The sequence below is a fragment of the Rousettus aegyptiacus genome, unplaced genomic scaffold (genome assembly GCF_014176215.1).
Source record: "Rousettus aegyptiacus isolate mRouAeg1 unplaced genomic scaffold, mRouAeg1.p scaffold_m13_p_10, whole genome shotgun sequence".
Taxonomy (NCBI): Eukaryota; Metazoa; Chordata; class Mammalia; order Chiroptera; family Pteropodidae; genus Rousettus; species Rousettus aegyptiacus.
Genome location: NW_023416285.1, coordinates 62,648,216 through 62,673,565, shown reverse-complemented (window position 1 = coordinate 62,673,565; position 25,350 = coordinate 62,648,216). Strand labels below are relative to the sequence as shown.

General features: G+C 39.1%; 1 protein-coding gene and 1 pseudogene across 2 annotated transcripts in view; one reads left to right on the top strand and one right to left on the bottom strand.

The window, feature by feature from the left end:
- The first annotated feature begins 13,839 nt into the window (after positions 1-13,839).
- Positions 13,840-13,958, top strand: LOC118608789 (annotated as a pseudogene).
- A 9,471-nt stretch (positions 13,959-23,429) lies between these two features.
- The window catches only part of HOPX (HOP homeobox), a 28,783-nt gene continuing 26,862 nt past the window's right edge, over positions 23,430-25,350 (bottom strand). For both annotated transcript variants that reach the window (XM_016158753.2, XM_016158752.2), the window contains exon 3: positions 23,430-24,226. In XM_016158753.2, coding sequence (XP_016014239.1) covers positions 24,149-24,226 — 78 coding nt within the window. In that variant the 3' untranslated portion in view covers positions 23,430-24,148. The remainder of the gene's footprint in view (positions 24,227-25,350) is intronic.

Sequence of the window (25,350 nt, the reverse complement as noted above, 5' to 3'; positions counted from 1 at the left end):
GACATCAAAGGAAAGCAGTAACAGATACCAGGTAACACATCTCTTTTGTGTAATGATCTAGGCGGACAGGTGTGCCATGGGGTTTAGATAGTTTAAAAGCACCGTGGTCCTGGCTTCAGCAACCTTAAAGCACAGAACTGGGCAGGGAGCCATTTCAAATTCCAGATTCTCTGAGATTATTACCACATGGCTGACCATTGGTAGAGAAAAAACTAAGTGACCGTATTATATGATTTCAAATGTATAGGGAGGCACTTGTAAATACGTGGCTGGGAATATACTTTCTGGAATCAGAATGGCAGGATTTGAACCCTGGACCCACCACTTACTAGCTCTGTGTCTTTGGATAAATTAACTAACCTCTCTGGGCCTCAATTTCCTCACTTGTAAAATGGAGGTAAGAATTGTTTTGTCAAATGCTGCTCCTGAAATAGCTTGTAGACAAAGCAAAATTGAGTTTATAGCTGACTGAGATAAGGAAGCTCTATTTCTACAGAATCTTAGCAGCATCTAGTAAGAGGAGGGCAGTGGAGGGGCATTGATGAGTTAGGGGTTTGATTAGGTTTGGGCAAGGGATTGATAGACACAGCAAGACAAGGATTTCCAAAGGAGCCTTTGAGAATTGATGAGACCAGCGGAGTACTTTCAAGACAATAACAAAGTTATTTGTAACTTCATCTTCCTGGCCACGAGTTTTCTAAAGCTGTATGACTGATGACAGAGGGATAATAAAAGTCGTGTTAATGTAGACGGTAAACTTTGTGGGTATAGATGGTTTAAGTTCAAGTTCTCCCAACTTACCTCCAGCGTTGCTGTGAAGATTAAATGAAATAATGGATGAAGAGCTCTAAGCACAGGCCTGGTATGTGGTAAATACTCAGTGATTATTACCATTAGTAGTATTATTTTCTAGTCCAGGCCCCGCCTCTCCTGCTAGTTTGCTGATGTATAAAGTTCCACCTCCAGAGTTCTTTCCTTATAATCTAAGGCTTTATCTCTTTATAAAATGAAAACAGGAGGAAATGCTACCTCATTAAACTTAATTAAGCATTTACACCTCAGCATAGAGGAGTTTGTAAAACCCTAAATGGGGAGCCAGGACACTTTTTGAATATAAACTTTACTAACCCCTTAGGAGGAATGACACCATACGTCCGTAAGCTCTTCTGGAGGGGCCTTGCATGTCCAGTTCCATGCAAAAGAAAAGGACAACAGTTCTAGAACCAGAATGATTGAATTTCTCTCGATCTGGTGGATTGGGCTGCTCTGATCTATTAGGATGTTCTTAGTTCCTTGACATTTAGGCTTGCTCAGTATAGCAGTCAGGGTTCGCCAGAGAAATAGAACCAGTAGGAGATTATCTACCTGTCTGTCTATCTATCTATCTATCTATCTATCTATCTATCTATAACTTATATCTTTCTAAATAAGATTTATTATAAGGAATTAGCTCATGCAATAATGGAGACTAAGTTCCACGATCTGCCATCAGCAAGTTGGAGACCCAGAAAAGCCAGTGGTGTAATTCAGTCAGAGTCGAAGGCCTGAGAACCAAAGGAGCCAGTGGTATAAATCCTGGTCCAAGGAGCCAGAGAAAATGAGATGAGAGGTCCCCTCTCAGGCAATGAAGTAGGAAAAAATCAAATCAAATCAAATCAAATCAAATCATAAAATAAAATAAGATAATAAGAAAGTAAATTCCTTCGTTCTCCACCTTTTGTTCTAAGCAATCCCTGAGAGGATTAGACGAGGCCTACCCACATGGGAGTAATCTACTAAGGGACATTTACTGAGTCCATAGGTTCAAACAGCTAATCTCATCTGGAAATACTCTTATAGACTCCCCCAGAAATAATGTTTAATCTCAGCATCCCATGGCCCGTCAACTGGACATAGAATATTAACCATCACACCCAGTCACAGAAGGGAACTGGGGTTTACAAGTGGAAGAAAGGATGTTTCATTATATCTAGATAAGGAATTCAGTTTATTCTTGAAATCACACATTACCAGTGAAAAGCTACTTAAGCTAGGGAGTTAGGAAACTGCCTCAGTTTATCCCAAAATGCCTGTAATCAGTCATCTCTTCTGCAGGTTTCTACATTAAGCCAACAGGCTCTAGACCTGGGGATCTTAACCATCGCTGTACCTTACAGTCCACAGGGGAGCTTTAAAAAAATGCCTAAGCCAGCTCTGCCCTTGCTACCCCTGCCTATCCAATCCTCAACCAACTGGATCAAAATGTCAAAGTGAGGCCCAGACCCTGCTCTTTCTCAACAGTTGCCCAGAGCATGCTGATGTGCAGATTGAGAACTACTGCTCTAGATCAGTGCTACTCAAAACATTAGCTATTCAAGGATCACTCAAAAGACTTGTTAAAATACAGATTTTGGGATTTCACCCTCCTCCCCATGAGAAATTCTGAGTCAGTAGGTCTGAGTTGGGGCTTGAGAATGAGTACTTCTAAGATGCTTCCAGGTGATACTGATGCTATGGATTAGTTGCTAGGGCTGCCACAATGAAATGCCACAGACTGAGTGGCTTGAACAACAAATTTACTTTCTCACAATTCCAGAGGCTAGAAGTCCAAGATCAAGGTGTTGGCAGGGTTGCTTTCTTCTGAGGACTCACTCCTTGGCTTATAGTCATTAACCTTCTCTCTGTATCTTCACATAGTCTTTCCTCTGTACATGTCTGTGTCTAAGATTCTTCCTCTTAAAAGGATCCCAGTCGTGTAGGATTAGGGCCCACCCTAATGAACTGGTTATTAACTTAATTATCTCTTTAAACTCTATCTCCAGATACAGTCACATTCTGAGGTAATGGGGATTAGGACTTCAATATATGAATTTTGGGAGAATACAATTCAGCACCTAACATTCTGGACCCCACTACTTTGAGTAGCTAGGGTCTAGATTCCACAGATCAATGTACCAGTATACATTCACCAATTAACAGTCATTTATAGGAAGTATGATCCACTATGGCTTCTTTTATATATTCCTTTGATATTAATGAGATCCGAGTTCTCTTTGCCTTTCCCTCTGGAGCAAAGTGGAGAGAGGGGCCAGAAGAACAGCCAGGAGCCAGGGCTCTGTGACTACTGTGAGGACCCGTCAGGCAAGAAGTCGATGAGGGCACTCTCTCTTCAGACTCTCTGCTGAATATTCCAAGATGTAGGAGGTCTTCATATTTCAAGATCTTCCTTTAATAGCCTTCATTAGCCAACTGAGATGTTCGATGATGAAGTGTCTGTATTTTTCTTTTGCTCATTTCTCTATTTGATCTGCACAGATTTAAAATATATATATTTTATTTGGTAAGAATAATTACTATGAGATCTAGCCTCTTAAAAATTTTTATGTGGACAATGCATTATTGTTGGCTATAGGTACAATGTTTTACACCAGATCTCTAGAGCTTACTCATCTTCTTTGACTGAAAATGTAAGCCCATAATTTTTAACTCCCATTTCACCTCCCCTCAGCCCCAGGCAGCACTAATCCACAGTAGGAGTCTACGAATTTGACTATTTTGGATACCTCATATACGTGGAAATAATTGCAGTATTTGTCTTCCTGTGACTGGTTTATTTCACTCAGCACGAAATCCTCAGGGTTTATTCGTGCCGTTGCAGATGGCACAATTTCCTTTTTTTAAAAGGTTGAATTGTATTCCCTTGTATGAATATACATTTTCTTTATCCATTCATCTGTTGATGAAGATTTAGATTGTTTCCACATCTTGGCTGTATAACACCAAAGCACGGGTAACAACAACAACAAAATAACAAGTAGAACTAAAAAACTGCACAGCAAAGGGAATGATCAGTGGAGTGAAAGGCAAGCTACAGAATGGGAGAAAATATTTACAAACCATTTATCTGATAAGGATTAATAACCCAAATATAAGGGACTCCTACAACTCCACAGTAAAACAACAGCTACGAACCTAGCCTCCATAGTTTTGGTACACACGGATGGAGCAGCTGTTGTAGATGGGAGAGTCTGTAAGGCTGACTAGAGGAAAATCGTAGGCAGCACTAGTACACACTGCAGAATCACAGCTAAGGGCAGACGACTGGGATTCTGTAGCATCTACATTTACCAAGACAAATGTAAGAAGTTGGCTGAACAATGGCTATTTCAAGTCTCTCACTGGGCCTTTTACTGCAGCGAAGTTCTAAGTCCCCCATGGGGAATGGTGACCTTGGCCAAGTAACTTCTCAAAGAAAGGAAAATCACAGCCTAAGAATCAGACACCTTCTTACATAGCCAGGATGAGACCTCTTTACATTAGTTGCTGTTGTCCAGCTCCTTGGAAGTTTTTTATGTTGAAAAAAGAAGGAAAGAAAACCCCTACACTTGCATTCCAGAAGAAAAAAATTCTTGATAACAAAATAAAATGAGTTATAGCTTAAAGGAACGGTGGCCGGGTGGGGGTGCGGGGTGGCGGCGGGGTGCAGAAACAAACTTCTAGTGTTTTTAAGGTACATGAAATACAAAGGGACAGGCTATTTCCATTCAGCTATGAGAATGCATTGTAAGAAAATCTGATTTTTTAAAAATTTATAATATAAAGGAGGAAAAACTTTTATTCTATCCTGTTAGTTTAGTGTCTGGGCACTACAAGTTAAACCAGCAAAGGGCAGATTGATAGGGGAAAGGGTTTATTTGTATGTACACAGAAACCAAAGAAAGAAGTAGCTGGCTCTTTAAATGATTACAGTCGGAGGTTTATAGACCTCACTATGTAGGGACAAGGGAGGGAGGAGACGGCTCTTCCGGAAGAACAAATTCTTTCTTTAGGAAAGACCAACAGGATTTTAGGAGAACAAGTGGGAGATAAGAGAGTTTTTGATAATGTTTGTTTGTACAGGTGCAGTGGTCTTTCCATCTTCAGGGCCTTGAAACTCCTCCAGGGGGTGGATTTATGGCAACCCCATTTCCCAGAAGTTGTGCTCTTATCAGATAAGGAAAGCTCTGAGGAGGCTTCTTTCTGCATCTGTTGAATTTCAAATGTCGTTAGCTTAAAAATAATCTTCTTATCAACTCTGGGTCCCACAGAAGTAGTGCGATATAAAAATATTGTCTTGCTGTTTAAGGAAGTGATTTATAAATTTTAATCTACTGCCGCCTAGCACCTGGCAGTGCCCCTTTCACTGGCAAACTGTAATTATCTTCATTTTCAGTCTCAGGAGCACAATCATTATTTAAAGACACCTGAAATACTGCGAGTAATTTTAGCGTTTATTACATTGTTATTCTGATAGTGTTACTATGATTTAAAACATTTTATAAATTCTATAAAACTATTGTTCAAGTGATATTGCTAAAACTAGGGTTTGAAAAATGCAATCATAAATCAGAAAGTTCAGAATAAAAGTTAGGTATGATAAAAATGGTATAAATAAGGTCAATCAACCAAAATAAGAGTGTGCTATTAATTTAGGAGATAGATCTAAGGGGAAAATTTTAAGCAGTACTTAAATATTCAACAGCAATGTTAAAGTAAAACTGTGCTCTATTCAATAGTTATAGATTTTCGTACTACAGGAATGCATCCCTCATACTTTTTATGGTTCCTATAGGAGAATGAGTCTTAAATGATGAGATATATCTAAAAACTTGTTCCTTGAGTAAAACACAACCCCCTATATAAGAGAACGGATGAAAGCTAGACACCATTTAATTCACAAGAATCAAATTGCAATTCAATGGCAATTGTTTATGTAGAAGAGCTAGAACTTGAACATCTCAAAACTAGAGCAAATCAGGAAAATTATGGCAACCATAAGGTAATCCATCCTTTAAAATTATGGCAAGATTAGAGATGATATGTGGACTATGCTTAAACATGGAGATAGATCTATGAAATGTTGATTGAAAACAATTAGAATTCAAAATAATACACATGGTTATTGCAGCTATGGAAAAAAAATATAAGTTCATCTACTGATAAAGGTGGTAGTACTTCATTTAAACTGATGTAGATGGTGGATCTTCATTTTCTCCAGAGTTGGTTGTGTGAAGAATAAAAGCAAATTGGAGTGCTTGCCAGGTTTGGGGAGGGAAGGAAGGGAGGGATGAATTGGTCAAACACAGGAAATTTCTAGGGCAGTGAAATTATTCTGCATGCTATTGTCATGGTGGATATGTGTCATTACACATTTGTCAAAGCCCATGGACTGTACCACAGACTAGCATAATAAACCCTAGCTTAAACTATATACTTTAGTTAATAATATATCAGTATCAGCTCATCAATCAAAACAATTGTATAAGATATTAGTAACACTAGTGTAAGATATCGGTAAACAGGGGAAATTGGGTGAGTGTAGGGATGAGAAGGTATATGGGATCCTAAAACTGCTAAAACTGAATTAAAGAAAAAAATGTAAATTGGTGGAAGAGGAGATTGCTGCATGACACATTCTTGGGGAAACCTTGAATCATCCAACACAAATCAGGCTAAAACATGCTGTCGGTTCCCTGTTTATTTTGCATTGAGGCGCACAGTTTATTTTGCATAAGGATTAAGAACAAAATAAGAACAATAAAAAGTCTCTCACACCTATTGCCAAAATAAGCTTTCTCATTTGGTTGGCTATCATGAACATTAAATCAGTCTACTCAGATGAATAAATTTCACCTTTATAGGGAAAGTTCCAAATCTCCCTCAGTTTATTTAGTAAATAAACACTGTATCTTAGCAATTATCACTACAGGATTCACCACATCAACAAACATATATGAAAGTGCTTTACAAAGAACTTTATTGTTAGTGTCTTGTTGATAAGCAATCACACAGCTTTTGCGCAGGCAGAGAACTAGGTCTTTAACCCCCTCTCTGTGGTGGAAGTTTGGTAATCCAGGAGAATTCATGCTCACTCTTCATAACCAACCCCAATCTCCCCAGCTTACATCTTACATCCTTCTCCCTTATGCCACTCACTACCTTCTTTGCCTTGAATCATGGGCATAAACTCAAGTCTATGAAAAACATGCCTTCTTTCTCTATAACTCAGCTCGCTTTTGACCTTGAGCCAGTGGAAAAGCAGCCTCACACTTTTCTAGGGTTCCAGCAGCCTCCTGAGTGCCAAGATGTAGGGGTGCGGTGGGGAAGATCCTCTGAGTTTTGGCCCACGCAGGGTACTGCTAAGACTTGTCATCTTTCTCCCTGTGTTCCCTGCAGGTCCTCCAGCCTTCTGCTGCTTCTATGCCATGACTGAGATGTGGTAGTCTTTGGCAGGACTGCCTTCAATCCCTTCTGCCTAAACACAGTCATTTTCTCTCTGGGATTTTCTTTCCTTAGTAGTGACGGTGTTGCAAATCTTTTCTATTCCTAGAATCTATGACTTCTCATTTTTTCCTCCGTTTACTCTCACCTATGGAAAACTCTATTCAGTCTGGTGATAACATAAGTTCTCTTTGTTTACTGTCCTTTACAATGCCCCCACTTCTAGCATTCCCTAAGAGCTTAAGCTGGAGCAAAATTACTTTCAAACTATATCTGTTTTTTTCCCATGCTACCTCCCTCCATCAAGGCAATGAAGCCAGAGTTTCCTGGGATAGAAAGGAGAGAAATGAGCCATTCAGAGAGAAAAAGAAGAAGAAATCCACATTTCAAAATATTATTGGTCATAGATTTTATATGTCTGTAGGTCTGATCTCCCCAAGTATATTTTAAGCTGCCTAATACCTCTGGAGGGAGAAGTGTGTCTCTGAAAAATCTGTGGTTGTTCTCCCTTAAGCTTTGGTCAGCCTTGAGGAAAGCTTTGGAACTATCCTGTGGGGTCATGCATGATTGGCACATTCCTGCTACTAAGTCATATGACTTTCCATTCCTAGTCTTTGCCAACTATTTCATTTTTGGTCACCTTGGGTGACATTGGAGACCTCTGAACTCAGTTTATCAGAATGGAAGGAATTTTAAAAGATTTTGTCAAATGGAAAGGTTTTGATTCAAATCATTAACGAGGGTAGTGAATATAAATCATCATATTACTATGGTTGGGAGAAGGGAAGGGTTAGAGACCTTAATACATTGAGTCTCCTACCCCCAAATGCCATAAGTGCTTATCCAAAACTCTGACATCCAATATTCCTTTAAGCTGAGGCACTGAAGGCGTACCTTAAAATGTAAATGCGCTATTCGATGATGCTCTTAGATTACTTTGATAGTTACTCAGCAGAGTGTAAATCCTAAAAGAAAGAGACACAAGACAGGTAAGGTTTTGTTTTTTTGATTTTTTTAATTTTTATTTTTCAATTAGAGTTGACATCCAATATTACTTTATATTAATTTCAAGCAGAGTGGCCAGACAGCCATACAATTTGTGAAGTGATACCCTTGACCAGTCCAGCACTCAACTCACCCAGCTACACACAGTCACCATAAGGACTGGTAAGTTTTAATAGAAGAAGGTGGAGATTGAGAAAGGAAAAGGCCATAGTCTCCCATGGGAGATTAGAATCAAATGGAATATGAAAAGTTTTCAGAAACCAATCCAAAAGTTGATAATTTTATCCAGGATAGGTAGGCCCTGCTTCTGTGGGAAAAGGATGTGTGAACCTGTCAACTTCCTTTTTTGAGAATTGTCCTGTGAGAGCTTTAATCATTCTCTGTTTAACAAGGTAAGAAGCCTGCAGCTTCTGTATTTAGCTCCCCAGGGTTTCTGCTGTGTGGGCTGGAATTCCAGGGCCCAAGGTCCATGACTCACCACTGGGAGGTGCCTCGCTGTTGGAGAGGGGAGAATAAGCTCTTTGCTCCACCTGCCCAGTCTCGCTCTCCTGCTTGACTGCCCAGCGCTGAAGGTTCCCCACAGACTACTCCTTTTCTCTCGAAGCCCTAAACTTTGTCAAACCATTAACTCATTTATTCTAAACTTTCTACTCCTCTAGCTTTCCTTTCTAAAGGGAGGTCCATACCTCACAGCTGGACCAAGACAAGCTATTTCAGTACCCAGTTTTCTGCTGCCTCCTGGGAATGGAGAGCAGGGTAGTTGCAGTGATCACCTCCCCCTCTCCGATTCCCATTTAATTGGCTCTGGGGTGTGCCCCGATCCAAAAATGGGGTGAAAACCGCCTAACAAGGCCCCACTGGGATATTTCACAACAGGATGAGCTTATACACTTTTGTCTTTGCATATTTTAAAAGCAAGGAAAGCAAAGACCCTTATTCAAACTTCATCCGCCTTAACCTGAGTTAACCTGAGTTCAATTCTGAAGACACACACAGACTTGAGGGACAATTGTACTGTATAAGGCAGGAGTACGTGGCCCTTGGGAGCTCAGCTGAAACACTGAGGCTGGACGCCAAGCAATTAGTCTAGTGAGAGCAGGTCCAGTCTCATTCATTTCTGTACGTCAGTGCCCAGACCTGTGTCTGCCACCTCTGAGACAGTCAGTCAGTATTTACCATATTGAAATGAAACTGCATTTAGTTCACATTTGTGAAATTTTATTTTACATTACCAAGCTTTCTTCTTTTTTTCCGAATTCTTGTAAGAGTTTATTTGAGCCAAACTGGTGATATACTTGGGGGAGTAAGATCTCAAATGCTCCCCCCAAGCTTTTTAATATCCCCAAATAACTCTCAGGCTTAAAAAATGATAAATCAATTTTATTAGTTGATTCCGAAGATTCTAATTCTTTGTCTTTGCTTTTCTTCTGGCTCTCTATGCCCACCCCACCCCACCCCAAGTACTAAGAAGTACATAGTGCAAAAGTAAAAAGTGAAGAGAACGGCCCCTTATTGTCAAACCAGACACTCATGTGCTTTTATGGAATAAGTATTTTGAACCAAGACTGGAAAACATAGCAGATTCCTTATGATAGAAGATGAAAGGAATGACAGCGTTGGCCAGGGCAGCAATACCAAGGGTTCTCTCTTCCTCTGGCCAGCTGCTCAGCTCCTCAGAGCAAAATAGCCCTCTGTCTGGGATTCGTGTTAGACTCGGCCCTGCTGTGGCTTTTCCCCCAGACGGTGTCAGGGAACTGCCTTGATTGTTATCCTTGTTTAGACTCAGCTAAATCCACAAACAGGACCTGTTAGGTTGCTGCTATGTTTGGAAATTTCTTAGCTTCAGTGATGGTCTATAACTTATCTATTAATTCCAGAATTCTAAACTCTTGGCAAAGTTTTCACTTATTAATCTCCACACTCTCAGCTGTTGGTGCAAATGGCCTAAACTAACTAAAATAAAATTGCATTATCTAAACATGAGAAATATTCCAAATGGTACTGATTGACCCAGTGGTATATATTTGGCAACTCTGTTTCCTGAACCCCAAACAGTACACACTTGGATCATGAGAAAGAAGAAATCAAGATGGTCCTGAGAGTAAGTCATAATGTCACTTTATGTTGGATCTTGTCTCTTAAAAAATTTGTATATTTTGTTCATCAGGGATTTTTCTTTGCATTAATTTTGATTTTTTAAAAATGTTTTAAAATAATATATATTTTGAAAAAATAAATAACAAAAACAAGCAAAAATGTAAAATAGACATTTCTCTAAGGAAGGTATACAAATGAAAAGATACTCAACATCATCGATCATTAGGAAAATGCAATCAAAACCACAATGAGTATCACTCCATACACACTGTATTAAAAAAATAAAAAATAGCAGGTGTTGTCAAAAATATGAAAAAATTTGAATCCTTATGCACTTACTGATACCAAATGGTGAAGGCACTGTAGAAAGAGGTTGGCGGTTCCTCAAAAAGTTAAATATAGCATTACCGCATGGCCCCAAAATGCCATTCCTAGGTGTACACCTAAGAAAAATAAAACTGTACATTCAGAAAAAATCTTCTATGTGAATGTTCATAGCCACATTATGTATAATAGCCAAAAAAAAAAACCCCAGGAAATAATGCAAATGTCCATCAACCGATGAATGGAGAAACAAAAGAAATGGTGTTTCCATACAATGGAATATTACTCAACCATAACAAGAAACAAAGAACTGTTACATGCCACAACATGGAGGGACCTTGGGAACATTATACTAAGTAAAAAGAGTTTGACATGAAAGGTCACATTACAGTAGACGTGAAACAGAGTAATGCTTGCCAGTGACTTGGAGGAAGGATGACTAGAGACTAACTGATAATAGGTACGGAGACTCTTTTAGAGGGTGATAGAAATGCTCTGGAATTATACAGTGGTGCTGGTTATGCAACTCTGAATATATTAAAACACTGAATTGTACACTTTAAAATGGTGACTTTTATGTCAATTATATCTCAATAAAAATCTTTTTCTAGATTTTACTATAACTACAGAAATAAATACTTATTGAATGTTTGATAACCTGCTAAGTACCTAGCTAGATTCTAGATCAGTGGTTTTCAACCTCAGCTGCATGTTAAAATCACACGAAAACAAAAAATATCTTGATATCCAGACCACATATCATACCAATTAAATCAGAATCTCTGGGGTTGGCTCTAAGCTTCAGTGGTTTTTAAAGCTCTACATATAATTCCTACATACAGCCAAGGTTGAGAATCACTAGCCTAGAGCCTCATGACTCCTTAGCAAATTGGATTCCCTCAAGAAGTGACAACTCCAGAGCCCTGTCTGTTTTCTTTCCATTAACAGTAACTGGCAAGGAAAGCCGTATGCCCTGAGGGCGAGGCTACTCTTCCAAGTCAAGATGGCACCTTCATTTCTCCTAATTCACTGCTGTTTTCCTTTCTGAGGGCGACTGAGAATGTCCAGCATTTTATAGAAGGCATATTTTATGCTTTACAGTTTTTTTCCCTCTCATTTTGGGATAGGTGGCTGTGTTTCAACTCTTGTCAGAAAATCACTTGTTCCACTTTGGAACAAAAGTTGGATTCTGTCCAAATGGATTGGCACTTTTGCCCTAAAAAAATCTGAAGTTTATAATTTGTGAAATTCTGAGCAAAATACAAAGATACAAGGAGCTAAAACTGTGAGGACTTTTACACTGGGTCTGTGTTCTCTCTTTTGTATTTATTATCTAACTGTAACACTTGACTTTATTTAATCATCCTTAATACTGACCTCTTACGCCTCTGATGGTGTAAACCTTCCATTGCTAGCAGATCACTCGGTTGCTTTGACACCACATTCACTCTGTTTGGCAAACCTACCTGGGCTTGCGTTCCAAGCCACAGTGGTTTTAATTAAATCTAACAACTGAAGTATTAACTTTTTTTCATTCACCCCCAGAGCAGGAGACAATTTGTGAAAGAGAATAGATGAAGAAATAGAAATTAGAAGATTTAAAAGAGCCATAGAGAAAGAATCAGTAACAGCTTCTTTAGGCTATAGAAGGGCCAAGCCTACAATGTTCTGGCTAGGCAGCCACTCTGCTGGTAGGTGATGGGAATAAATATGCAGGATCAGCTCTGGCCCCACTCAAAGCAATAGCAATGAAAGAAAACTCCAGAAGGAAGACTAAGCAGACACTGACAACTTCAGGAAACTTCTGGTAAGTAAGGACACAAAAAATTGCAGAGGATTGTGAAGCGAAGGAAGCCCAAGAAATCCAAGAAAGGGTAGGGAAGTAACAAGCAGAGGAATGTGACTCTACTTGTGAGAGCAGTAGAAACCAGTCATTTTTCTAGAATTAAATAAAATAGAATGCACAAGTCTTAAGTATATAACTCAGTGAATTTTTATATGCATATACTTGTAAAACCAGCAGCCAAATCAGTACTTAGAACATTGCCATCTTCCCAGAAAACTATCTCATGCCCTTTCCAGGTCAATAGCCCCCTCATTTAACTCAGAAGTAACCCTGTTCTTACATCACTATAGACTAGTTTTGCATGTCCTTGAACTTCACATGAATGAAATCATATAGCACATATTCATTTGTATATGACTTCTTTTGCATGGTATAACGTTTTGGGGATCCATCCATATTGTTATGTGTTTAAACAGTTTGTTCTTTTATTGTTGTTCTGTAGTATTTCATGATATAAACATGCCATTATGCTTATCCGTTCTCCTGTTAATGGATATTTGGATTGCTTCAAGTTTGGGGCTATTGTAAATAACGTTGCTATGAACATTGGTGCATGCATCTGTTTTGGATGTACATTCATTTTTTGTGGAGATATATCTAGGAGTAAACCTTCTGGATCATAAGTTAGGTATATGTTTAATTTTAGTAGATATGGCCAAATAGTTTTCCCAAAGCAGTTGTATCATTTTACACTAACACCAACAGCGAGAATTCAGTAGTCATTTTTGAGATAAAAAAGAAATCAGCAACTACCTTAACCTGAGCCAAGCTCTTGGAAGCATGAAATTTGCAAGAATTTTTAAGATGGGAAATCAGTAATGCTTTGCAGCTGCGTGATGACAGAAACGCAATAAAAATGGAGGCCAGAGAGGACACCTGTAACTGTCCCACCCCAACTCGTGCCAGCAGGAAGGAAACCCTGAAGCTATTTTGGGGTTTCTTAACATGGACATTAGCTAGTTAAAAGGGAAAGGGATTTGATGAAATAGGAGATGCTAAAATTGTTTCCAGTTAACTTATTAAAAACAATAATACAAAAAAAGTAGGATACGTAGCAATGTTTCTCATACTTTACTGAGCAAGAGCTGGTTAAAAATATGGAATTTGCATTTTTAAAGAGATACCAAGGTGATGTCAATGTTGTTTCGAAACCACCAAGAAACACTGTTTGGAGGTTTGGCAATGCTTGCACATAATGCGTACTGAGGATAATAACAAGAATATTCCCATCTCAGTTGACGTTACATTATAGAACCTGTTAATGCTGTTTTTTCACCTCTAAATGTTTTGTTGAGTGTCCTTTTAAACACAAAAATTAAGACAAAGTGGTCTACAGCCATTCCGTCCTGAACAAACCCGATCTCATCTGATCTTGGAAGCTAAGCAGGGTCGGGCCTGGTTAATACTTGGATGGGAGACCACCTAGGAAGACCAGGTGCTGCAGGTGTGAAAAATAAAAAATAAGGGATTGTAAACTGACAAGGTCCTTGCAATCTTCAAGGTCAACCAAGGGTTGCCTCACCTAAAATAATAATAATAATAATAATTAATTACTTAATTAATTTAAGAAAATTGAGAGAAAGTTTCCACCATTCACTTTGTCCTCTGGGGTTCTTCTTCCCAGTAACACAGGTTAAAAAGTGAAGGGTCGCTATTTCCTCCCTTCCTTGTTGCCAAGGAGGACAATAACCTCAGCCACCTTTTAAAGGGATTTACTGTTAGTTTCATTGTTAAGCTATGAGGAGATATCAACAATTACCAATACGGTATTACAAAATTAAAGCTATTTTGGAACATAGGTACATGTTGAAAGAATTACATTTATTTCATTTAAAGAATAAATGCCTATTATGTGACACTACGCTAGGGCAAGGAATACCATGGTGAATAAAACAGAAGAGGATTCTATTTTCAAGAGGTTTTCATTCTATTGGGCAACACTATTTGTCAGGGGGGGATAATTGTTATAACACATACATCTAATTATCAGTGGCTTATTTAGCACAAGAAAAAAATGTATTCTTCATGTATTTCATCTCAGTCCAGTTTGGGTTGGTAAGAGATCGGGTATTCACCGTGTAGTCATTCCGGGTTCCAGGCTCTTTCCACATTCTTCTGTGTCAACAGAGCCCTCCACTCAGCTAGCAGATTGTAAAGAGAGAGTTAGGAGATTGTATGCCTAGCTTTTATGGCCAAGCCTGCAAGTGGCATACATCACTTTATCCACATTGCATTGACCAGACTCAGTCAGATGGCCACAGCTAATTTTAAAGGCAGTTGGGAAATCTAGTTGAGTATATGGAGGGAAAGGAAACACTTTGGTGAACACATAGGAGCCTCTATTACAGCAGTGAAGAATAAATAGGGAAATATAACCCGATTTGGTAAATGCTATACTATGGAGAGGTAAAGAGTGCTTGGTAATATCCTGAAAGATATCTAACCAAGACTGGGTTTAGTCAGAGGGAGAATATCCTGAAGGAACTAATGCCTAAGCTGGGGCAGGGGAAAAAAAGGTTCATTTCTCTTCAGAACACAGTAACTTGTCCACTAATGAGCTACCCCCTTGCGTGAACAATTTGTTTACATCCCAAAACCTTTTCTTTTCAAAGTTACTCTTAGAAAATAACAAACCCTTTCCTGGGTTGCTCTCATTCTCTGCTTTAAGAAGAAATAGAGTAATGTGGCATACACTGTTGGCTGACTGCCCCAAAATTCCTTCTTCTTTGATAAGAAAATAACATTGTTCTTGAGCCATCAAGTGACAATGTGTTCTAGGGAAATGGATTCTAGGAGATAGACTGTAATCAGTCTAAAGCAACCATGGTAATCCAATTCACCTTTTATTCATTCAACAAATATTTAATGAGCTCCTACTATGTGTCAGTCTATTCTAAGTGTCTATTATCTTCACCAATTGTAGGCATGGGGTGGCATATGTGGCTCAATTCCAGACAATGGAAGGTAAGGAGAAGATTCCTGAGAGACTTCTGGGAAACGGTTTTTCCTCCCTGATAAAAATAAAATGAGATTTGCCCTAAGAGAAAACCAGGGCTTTTCCTTCCTGCCATTTGGATGATGTTATGTGGGATGTGATGCTGAGAACTGGAGCAGTCATTTGCGACTGTAAGGAGACAGAGAAGAAATCTCAGAGAGGCTAACCCAAAGCTGTGGCCTAGTTAGGTGGTTGAATTAGCCAAGCATGAAATCACCTACCTTTGTTATATGAGAAAATAGAAAGCCACTTTCAGTTGGATATTTAGTCATTGTAGCTAAAAGCATCCAAGCAAATACATATGACATTGTTGGTATTGTTTGTTTTGGATTAGAATGAGTGAATATATTAATAAATGAAGAATCTAATATTTTTCATTTTCTTCACAGCTGTGTTGTTTGATTATAGATACATTTTTATCCTAGATATCTCTGTGGATAAAAATCATCTTCCATGATCTTACTGGTTCCTTCTTTGGCCACTGCAGATCCTCCATTGGAAGGTGACATGTTTGGAAGCAAACTCACATCTTCTTCTAGGTCTCCTACCTGTCTGCCCATGGGGAACACCCCTAAATGAATTTTTTTTATTTTGTTTTTTAATATAGAAGAGGCAGCTTCTCATTTGAAAAATCATCTTTCTCTTTATAAACATAATAGACAGGTTTTTTCCTCCCTTCTTACCCCAACCCCCACTCCTCATTCTCTATTTTTTCACTCTCTTGCCATGGCATGAGTTGAGCTTAAGTTGTACTCTTTGTGGCCTATGAAAGTTTTGGAGTCTTCTTGAATCTTGGTCTAACAGAAACTTGGCAAACTCCATGTTCTAATTCAAAACTTCCTGGCTGAACTCAGTGGAACTCCAGCTAAGGAATTAAGTTGGTAAACCAGTGATATTTAAAATGAATAACAGAGCTATTTGGGAATAAGCTTTAATTCTTGGATAATTATGTCAACTAGCTTTCACTAGTCACAAATGTTTAAGATGCCACTTGGCTTCTTACCATCTTGACGATGCAAATAATGGGGATTTCTTTCCCATGCACTGTGAGATTTGGGTGCTAATGCCAATTTGCTCTGATTGTTCCACCGTTGATCTAAAAGATCATCATCATCCTTTTGAGACTTTCATGCTTGCCCATTTTTTATGTCATTGGTTGTTCTGGCTATAGCTATAATTCGAGGGAGATGTATTGTATTGGTCAAGGTATGACAGGAAATAGATGGCAGACGTAATTGAAGACAATTAGGTGTGGAGAGTATTAAGGGAAACTAATGAAGGATATGGAAAGTTGGAGATAATAACAGTTACTACTTCTAGGCTTGAGATGGGTCAAGAGGAGGAAAAGTTCGCTAGAAGCTGGAGAAACCTACAGCTGTGGAGAGGTCCTGATTGAAGCTGTGGCCTTGGCTAGAACATAGTCACTGTCAAACTGACTCTGGATAGACAATAACAGGGAAAAAATACCCTGACCTTACTCTACTCTTATGCTCTGATCTCTTGCTAGTGACTATCATTAACTATCAGAGGGCAAGGGAGACTGGTCGAGGTGATCTGTAAATGTCATCTTCCTTGGCCACAGAAGAGGGTAGAAAAGGATGGAGAGTAAATATGGAAGGGTAAATGGGACTATTCATTTGTGTGCTTTCATTTTCCTTGTCAATAACTTTAGTACCGGTTGGTAGATAGATAGGTCCTAGATCCATTCTTTAATCTATATGCCTTTATTGCTTAGGATACAGTCTAGGCTCTAAATTAAGAGATCCCCAAACACTGCTACTTAACCAAGATCGAAGTGTATTTTTCTGTTAGACATCTTGATGTCCAAGTCTGGCATGATGACTTGATCGTGTTGAGTGCTTTGGTAGAAATTAGTTCTGCTTAGAAGTATTTCCAGTCTTCTTCTAGGAATAAAGGAGGATTCTTCTCTGCTCCCTCGGGGTTAGATATGGTCGTGCAACTTGCTTTAGAGAATGAAATATGGGTGTGAGATGTGTCACAGAAGCATTTAGTGGCTAATGCAAAGCTCTCTTGCTCTTGTTTCCCCTTTCACTGAACTTTGTGGAAGCACTATTGATATGAAGGACAGCCATCCTGAGAAATTTCTCAGAGCTGTACCAGATTTGTGGGAGTGAGAAATAAAGCATTTCTTTGAAGCCATTGAGATTGAAGGTTGGTTGTTATTGCAGCTAAACCTGGTGGTTTTTGGCTAATACAGAGACCCTGGCTCGTTTTGCTTGTTGCCCTCCAAACTCTAAGGTATGGCTATCATCTACATGATCTAAGACAGCTCACTGCCATAGTAACATTCAAGTTTATGAGACAAAAAGAAGAACATACTCTTTTTAGGTGCATGGCTCAGAAAGGGGCCTTAGTTCCTTGTGGATCTCCCATAGGGCTGTTCCACATGGCAGCTGATCTGTAAATATTTTAGACCTAATCTCAGAAGCAACACACCACCATTTCTGCTGTTTTCACTGGTCACACAGACCAAGCCTGGCACAAAGTGAGAATGGAGTATGGAAAGCTGTGAATACTAGAGAGCAGATAGTGTTGGAGGCTGGCTAAAAAACCTAACTATATGAGAGTTGATTAAATTTAGTCTTTAGCTGGGCAGCCGTCTTCTGAGATAAAATGACAGGAAAAAGGAGAGATGGGCTAAGGGACAAACGATTCTCTGCCCTGGCTCTCCCCTCTGGCCACATAAACATACACGAGCACTTCTCATCTGTGATTATACAGTCTGTATCCTCAAAAGATTCTATGCTTTTGGATTATAGTTCCCATGCCCCTGAGGATTCTTATCCTTAGGGTCACTATCTCCGAAAATATGCCTTCTTCACTCCCAGACAATGCCAAATTCCTGTATAAAAAGCTTTTTTAAAAAGGAGTGGGGAGAGGGAGCTTCCATCTGGAAGAAAGAGAAAAAAAAATCCTTCTGCATTGCTAATGTGGAACTCTAAGGATGAGTCAGATGAACTATGAGTCAGTGTGTCTTTGTATTTAAGTAGTTAGATGAGTTATGTAAAACAGATTCAAATCCAATGTTTCTTATGTTTTTCTAAGTGTAAGTGGTAAACTCTTTTAAGAAGCCACATTGAAATGTATGTTTATGCAAGCACATCCCCAGTGCAGCCAGCAGTGCTCAAATATTTGTAAGAGTATAACTGATGGTGAAGGTGAAGCAGAGAAGATCTAGAGAAAACTTCGCTTCTTCATGCCTATAATTATTTATACTGTAGACCACAATATCACAGCACCAGGCTTCATAAAACCAAAAAATCTTATTCTCCTGCCTTGCCAACATAAATAGTGGCTTACGTCCCAGATCCTTGCCTGACTTATGTGCACTTCGCCACCTCTTAGTATTTCAGACATGAGAAAAAAATGTAAAGTTTCAAATTATTTTTCTTACTACCATTGTTATTGCTAGTTACGTTGGCATTGAGTTTGGGCAGGGATACATTTGAAACTGCTGGAATCGGAATGAGATTTTTTTAATGACCTTTTAGTGGACAGTGGAATAATGTGGAACAAGATTTCTAAATGGACATGGCAAAGGTTAAGAGAGAGTAGCAAAATGTCCTCAACAAGGTGATAAACTCTTATCTACCATACATTTGTACTTACTTTAAGAAAGTATATAGTTGATGTCCAGAAATTACCAACTTATCATCTTTTCCTTTAATATGCAAAAATATATTTTTTTTGTCAAGTCTCCATCAACTAAGAAAAGTCTGGTTCTCTGCCCAATTATTTTCAAGGTTTTTTGGCCTATATATTCCTAGCTTTCTTTTACTTTAAATTTCTGCTTCTTCGGAATTCTTAATTATTACAATGGCTGATATTCCTCCTTCCATGCCCTCCTCTCTTCCTTTCTTCATTCTGCCATTAGTCAGGACTCTTCTTGCTTCAAATAATAGATATATTCCAAAAGAATTCACTAGTTCATAGAGCCAGGAAGGCTGAGGTAGCCCAGGGGAAGACCTGGACTCTCTCTCTCTCCCTCTTTTTCTCTCCAACTCCCATTTCTGCCTGGCTTTATTCTCTCATATTACAAGTGGCCTTCTCCATGTGGCCAGATAGATGGCTGCCTGCAAGCCAGCCCTCCATCTTCACAACTCTTCTTATGAGAGGATAATAAAAAATTAACCCTAACTCCTCCAGGTCCAATTAGGAGAACTTTGGTGAAGGACTTTGGCCCAGCTGAGGTCAAGAGCTCATACCTTGGTTCAGTCTATGTGCAAAGGCTGTGCCATTTTGACTGGTCAGCCTGGGTGATGTGTCTAATTCTGCATAGAGTGGAGAATCTAGGGCACTTAGATTAATTGCTCTTCCATGGCCACATGGCCACATGAGGTAAGAGGAGTTCCCCAAATGTAAAAGGGCGTTATTACCCCTTTATAAGAAAAAGACAGCAGACAGAAAGAAATGCTTCTGCAGTCCACTGTATGCTACAAACATGGCTCAAGTAGCTCTTTCCCCATCTCACAAAGCATCATCAATGCTAGGCCATTTTGTGTAAAAAAGCTTTCCTGAAGGCTGAAGATAACAGAGGACAGGGGCAGCATGGCAACAATAGGCCCAGTGCTGCACAGATGTTAACTTAAAATAGAATATTTGACATTTACAGTCCATGAACCAACTCGATCAGCTTTCTGGGGCAGCTGACATGTAGACTCATGACCTCTGGAGCCTGCTCTCCCTTCCCAAATCATTTCTTCTCCATCCCTCCTCTAAGAGGCCAAGGATCTCAAACGTCCTTCTACCTAAGTTTCCACAGGACACAACCCTAAATTTCTGCTATATTACTGTGCACAGCCACTGAATTCTTTATTGTTTTCTCTTTCTAGACCTGTTTTACAGCCAAAAAACAAAACAAACAAATAAACAGAACCCCTCACCACCGTGTTTTCATAAACTTTTAAGAGCAAATTTTCTCCTTAGGAAGACTCTTTCCTTCCCATGACACTCTGATTTAGAATAAGAAATATATATGTTTGGTCTTTGTTCTCTTCCTGGCACACAATTCCTAAAACCCTTGTAATTTCTAAGTGATAAGATGGGAGTATCTTTTGTTTTAATATTTTGTCTTTTGTGCTCAAATAGCTCCAGTTTTTGAAATAGCTTTAGAATGATGAAGGTAAAAGGAATGTCTTTTTATTCATAACAAGTCCTTTTGACATACCTGAGTTTATGTTGATGATTTTTGGAAAGCCCCTAGAGAAGATGAGGGCTTGTTGCCAGGGGAACCAACCATGTGATTAGAGGGTTGAAAATTTCAGCCCCACCATCATCATTCAGGGAAGCCAGAAGCTGGAGATTGAATTTCATTTCGAATGGTCGATGATTTAATCAATCATGCCTACCCAATGAAGCTTCCATAAAAATCCCTAAAGCAGAGGATTCAGAGAGTTTCCAGGTTGGTGAACACGTGAGGGAGCTAGAAGGGTGGCTGCCCAGAGAAGGCATGAGAACTCCACACTTCTTCACCCATATCTTTCATCTGCTGTTCACAAGTTATATCCTTTATAATAAACTGGTAATCTAATAAGTATATCTAGTAAGTAAATGACTTCTCTGAGCTGTTCTAGCAAATTAATTTGCTAGGAAGGGGTCATGGGACTCTCTGAAAAAAAAAATCAAAAACATTTCCCCTCAATATGGTATACCATAATATTAAGAATAATATTAAGTTTATCTCTAGGTGGTGGGATCATGGGTAATTTTTATGGGTTTTGTTGATATCCTTGTACTAAAGTTGAAAAAATAAACTCAAGAAGGTTAGTATTGGTAACAAATTCACATTTAAAAGGCGCTGATTCTTTCCCTGCTGCTGCCCAGTTGCACAGAGCAGAAGCTCAGGAACATTCAAGATTCGGCTTCACCTGTAACCCACCTATTACCCACCCATAACTCACTGGCTAAGGAAGCCCTTGCAGCTGGAGGTGTAATGGATGTTACTACTGCTTTACCAAAGGTGCTGAAGACTGGCTTCATCCATGGAAGTCTAATGTGGAATTCACAAAGCTGACAAAGTCTCAGACAAGCACCATGCCCATCTTTGGAGCTTGCATCCATCTGTGATGAAACTGTGGATGTCAAGTTGGTAGAAACACCATGTCAGCTTCATTGAGGTTAATAATAATAAGAAACTAGGGGATGGGTGGGTCTCTGTAAAACTGAGTGAGAGGGAAAACCCCTTAAAACAGCTGCTCGCAGTAGTGTGGTAGATAATGCGCGTGACAAAGACTCTCAGGCCAAGGACATCATTGAGGAGTACTTCAAATGCAAGAAATTAACAAAAGACTTGATTCTTGTATAAATAAATTAATTAATTAAAATAAGATGAAAAGGACATGAATCTTTATTTCCTCCCATCATATACCATTCAATCTCTTAACTCTTGGGCCTGATAAGCACAGAAAGTGATCCTTTTATCATAAATGGTTCTTTTTGGCACCAAGCTAAAGGCACAGTCTCTGTCCAGCTGGTTAACTCTTTTTGTCCTGGATGGATTGTTCTTGAATAATGTCTCTGGTACGCCAGAAGACTTCTCTGATCTGGGTCTTAAACCTGATTTAGCATCTCTCTCATTGCTCGACATGGGCAAATAACCAAGTTCTGGGTCTGCTTTGCCCACAGTCGTATTAGCAGCACATTTTTTCCTCCCTGTTTGCCAGTGTCTAGTACGTGCACACATTCCTGCCTCATCCTCACCTTCTTTCTCTGTCTTTCTGGAAAGTGATGTCAGCATCCAGCGCTGGGTGCTGACAGATGCTCAGACCACCACTAATGAGGGTACAGGATAGAGTGCCAGATTAAGCTGTTCTGTTCACTGTGTATTGTTTACAAAAGAAATGTTTTAAGGTAGAGGAAGAGGAAGCTTGACAAGGATGTTTAATTGGATCTTGTAAACATTTGTATTCTGGATGACCATGATTTTTATTTTGGGCTCTTTACTTTAAATAACTGAAGAGACTACGTAGGTAAGAGTTCAGAAATATACACCAGTGTTATTCCCGGGCTGGGCTGGCAGACATTGCTAATAGCCTTTCTAATATCTATTGCCATTTCCCCCTCCTTTCTTACCAACAGAACCCTAATTTTGCTCAAGGCAGCAATATGCCCAATTTAAAGTACCATCCCAGATGCCCTTGAAGTTGAGTGGCCATGTGACCCAATTCTGTCCAATGAGATATAGGTAGAAGTTGCTGAGCGGGGAGTTCTCAGGAAACTGTTTTAAAAGGAGAGAGTCTTAGCTGGCATTTGCCTTTTTCTTTTTCTCTCTCTCTTTTCTTTTCTTTTCTTTCTTTTTTTTCTTGCTTAAAATGCAGATTCAATGCCCAAACATCCCTTTTGCACCCTTGAATACAAGAGCCCAAAGCAAAGAAGGAAGACTGAATGACCTAGGTCATTGACAACATTAAGGAGCCACTGATGTCTTATGTAAAAACAATTAATCAATTAAATAGACAAAAAGTCTAGTTAATCTATTGTAATCAAGTTACTGTTCTATACAATCAAACACAATCTTAATTGATAGACTACTGAGACATTTAATGTATTATGATACAAAATGAATGAAAAGTGACTGCAGAGTCCTTTATGGCAGTGCTGTTCAAACTTTCATGTGCATACACACCACTTGGAGACCTTGTTAAAAATGCAGATTTTGATTTAATACAGATTTTGATTTAATGCAGATTTCAATTTAGTAGGTCAGGATTAGAATCTGAGATTCTCCATTTCTCGCAAGCTTGCAGCTAATGCTGATGATACCAGTCCTGAACCTGATTTGAGTAGCAAGAATTCAGAAAATGACAGCTCTTTTGTCAGTCTGCTCTCATGTTAGAGCTATTTGGTTTTCCTTTGATATGCTTATTATTCAGTTAAAAATCTACAGAGGACTCACTCAGCACATTTTCAAAAAAAGTTAAGGTTTTATTTAGAAAATCATTTTAGGACAAAAGCAGTTCATTTTGTTTAGCAAAATAAATTTAACAAGTGCATTTAAATACAGTAAATTCAAGACCTTTTTGGATTTTTTTCCTAGTTACCTGCTTTTCTGTCTTGCTACTTGCAGAGTTTCTGTTTTCTAGCCTAACAATGTTCTAAATTACTGCAGCTTTAATCCAAGGAACTACTTTATGAAATCCAAGACTCAAATATTCCTCCGTATTCTCATTCGACCTCAATGTATTAAGTGAAACATAAGGAAAATAACTTGGGGAAGTGGATTCAGAAAGAAATATTTATCTTCCTTGGTCAAGTTATCTTTTCAACAGAGGCCTTGCCTGCTCTGAAATGGATATTGAAAGTAAATTGTTATTGGGAGGTGATGATCAAAAGAGAACTTGGATGGTTTTCATATCATCTGTCGTCATGATCCAAAGGAAGAAGTAAGCCACACCACTTTCCTAGCCAGGCCATTGCTTTACATACAAGCTGCGCGTAGCTTCCTATTGTTAACTTTCTTTTTTAGTTATGTACATTAAAAAAAATACAACATTGTGTTAAACACAGGACAGCTAATGGTGGAACATACAATACTACACCGAGAAAACAAAATAGCTTGGTTAAGCCGAGGCGAGAAGCAGCGATGGTCTTCGTGGAAGGAAACTACCAATGCCACCATCTCCTCAGTCCGTGACGGATCTGCATTCCGAAGGCAGGCCTTCTGACTGCCGCCACTGGGCCAGGCGCTGCTTAAACCACTTCTGGAGGAGGGAAATGTGAAAAATTACCTGTCACATACTGAAAACAACTGAAACATCCATTCTCTTCTAACAGGTAGTCTCTGTAGCCCAAATGGAAAGGAGGAGAGTGAGGAACGTGTCCATGGGGATGGTTCTTCGCACTGTGACACTTAAACCTTTCCTGCCTCAGGACCTTGACACATGCCATTTCCTAGGTTTAGAATGTTCTGTCTTCATTCTTTATCTGATAATCTCCTTCTCATCCTCAAGTGTCAGCTTAAATAGAAGCTTCTCAATGAGCCTTCTCTGACCACTATCTAAAGTAGGTTCTCCACCCATTTTAGTACTTTGTTACCTTCACAGTACTTTTATATCTGTCATTGTTTATATGTGTATTCACCTTTTAATTTATATTTCCTTCTGGAATATAAGACTCATTAAAGCAGAGACTATTTTTGTTTTATCATCATTGCATCCTTAGCCCCTAGCACAAGGGCTTAAAGTTTGAGAATAATCAATGTTTTTTGAACGAGCAAATATTTGAAGCATCTCCTCAATGCCCCAGAGAGATTTCATGCTATATCTCATCGAAGTGTGCTGATTTCACCAAGGGCCTCCTTACTCATCAGTACCGCTTAGTTAGTATTTGCTGAATAAAATCAATGGTTAACAGCACTGGACAGTCTTGAAGAACCCCTTCTTGGGGATCCATGGAATAGGCTAACTCAGTCTCTCCTGCTCCAGGGCTTCTGGGTAATGAGAGAAGATAAAGTGGACCTACCAGTTTATTCAGAATCTTTTAGCTCTTTGTGACCCCAATATTCTCACATCACAAAAGTGACCATAGATTTAGGGAAGGTCCCAGATGGGATGTTTCTAAACATGGTACCATATGAGAGCAAAAACACATTTATATATCAAAAGATAGTGGCTGCCTTTAATACGCTACTGAGGGGGTGAAGAATTATGCAAAGAGGAGGTAAGGAGATCCATGCTGGGGACAATAGTGGGATACAGACCAGGCTGGCCAGGAGGAAATGCGATTTTAAAAAGTCAACAACTTTGAAGAGGGACTAGTGAGAAATAGAAGCAGCAAGCACTGATCCGCATGGGAGAGTCAGAGGATGAGTGAGGGCTCTATAGAA